Source organism: Marmota marmota, unplaced genomic scaffold (assembly GCF_001458135.2).
Source record: "Marmota marmota marmota unplaced genomic scaffold, marMar, whole genome shotgun sequence".
Lineage (NCBI taxonomy): Eukaryota > Metazoa > Chordata > Mammalia > Rodentia > Sciuridae > Marmota > Marmota marmota.
The window spans coordinates 422,007-422,805 of record NW_026000272.1 but is presented as its reverse complement, the minus strand read 5'-3'; the positions used below and the strand labels follow the sequence as shown (position 1 = coordinate 422,805).

The 799-nt window shown below is 53.1% G+C and overlaps 1 protein-coding gene across 1 annotated transcript in view; it reads left to right on the top strand.

Moving 5' to 3' along the window:
* Positions 1–325: 325 nt before the first annotated feature.
* Positions 326–799, top strand: part of Gabrq (gamma-aminobutyric acid type A receptor subunit theta) — a 15,500-nt gene continuing 15,026 nt past the window's right edge. The window contains exon 1 of the mRNA XM_015498058.2: positions 326–452. Within this exon, the coding sequence (XP_015353544.2) occupies positions 386–452 (67 nt within the window). The 5' untranslated portion in view covers positions 326–385. The remainder of the gene's footprint in view (positions 453–799) is intronic.

The following is a 799-nucleotide window of genomic DNA, read 5'->3' as shown; positions in this document are numbered from 1 at the left end:
CATCCAGGCCAATCTCAAGGTGGGGATCCTTAGGGTGTTGAAGTAATGCAGTTTTCTGAGGGCCCCCACTTGCCCACTCTCCTCTGGCATCCCCTCCTCCCCCACACTCTAGTCTTGCCTAGTAACAGGGATCCAGTCCTCCCGCCCCACCCTCAAGATTAAAGCTGAAAGGGGGGAGGGGAAGGGGGAAAGAGGAGTCTGCGTCACTGCTGTGCTTCTGGCTGACTCACTGCAGGGAGGGAGGGGAGGGAGAGAGAGCATACACATATGACTGGACATGTCTGCGTATGTAGAAGAGCAGGGAAGGCCCTGGCAAGGCTACCACAAGTCAACCAGCATTTACTAATGACTTCTCTGTTTCAGCAAAAATTGTGCAAATGAAGCTATGGTTCATAAGATTTTGGACAGGGTGCTGTCGAATTATGATGTCCGATTGAGACCAAATTTTGGAGGTAAGCACTTCTAAACCCTAGAGGCTTTTGTGTTACATGGAATAGGACTGAGACATGGCCACCCAGCCCTACCCTGTACACTGACCCCAATCTCTACACCTCTGCCCCCCAATCCCAGCTTCCTGAACCTGGAGACACCTGAAAGGGAGCACTCCCAGGCCCCCAACCCCAGGCCTTCTGCTCTTGTCCTGGAATTTATCCCCATCCCTGCCTTCATGTGCAGGCCTTCTGCCCTCTCCCTATTCCTTTACAATGGTGTGGCTAGAGAGAGACTACAGAAATGGGCATGTAGGACACAGTGCCCTGTGGCTGCTCCAGCTACAGTTTTCTGCTTTATGGCGGGGGGG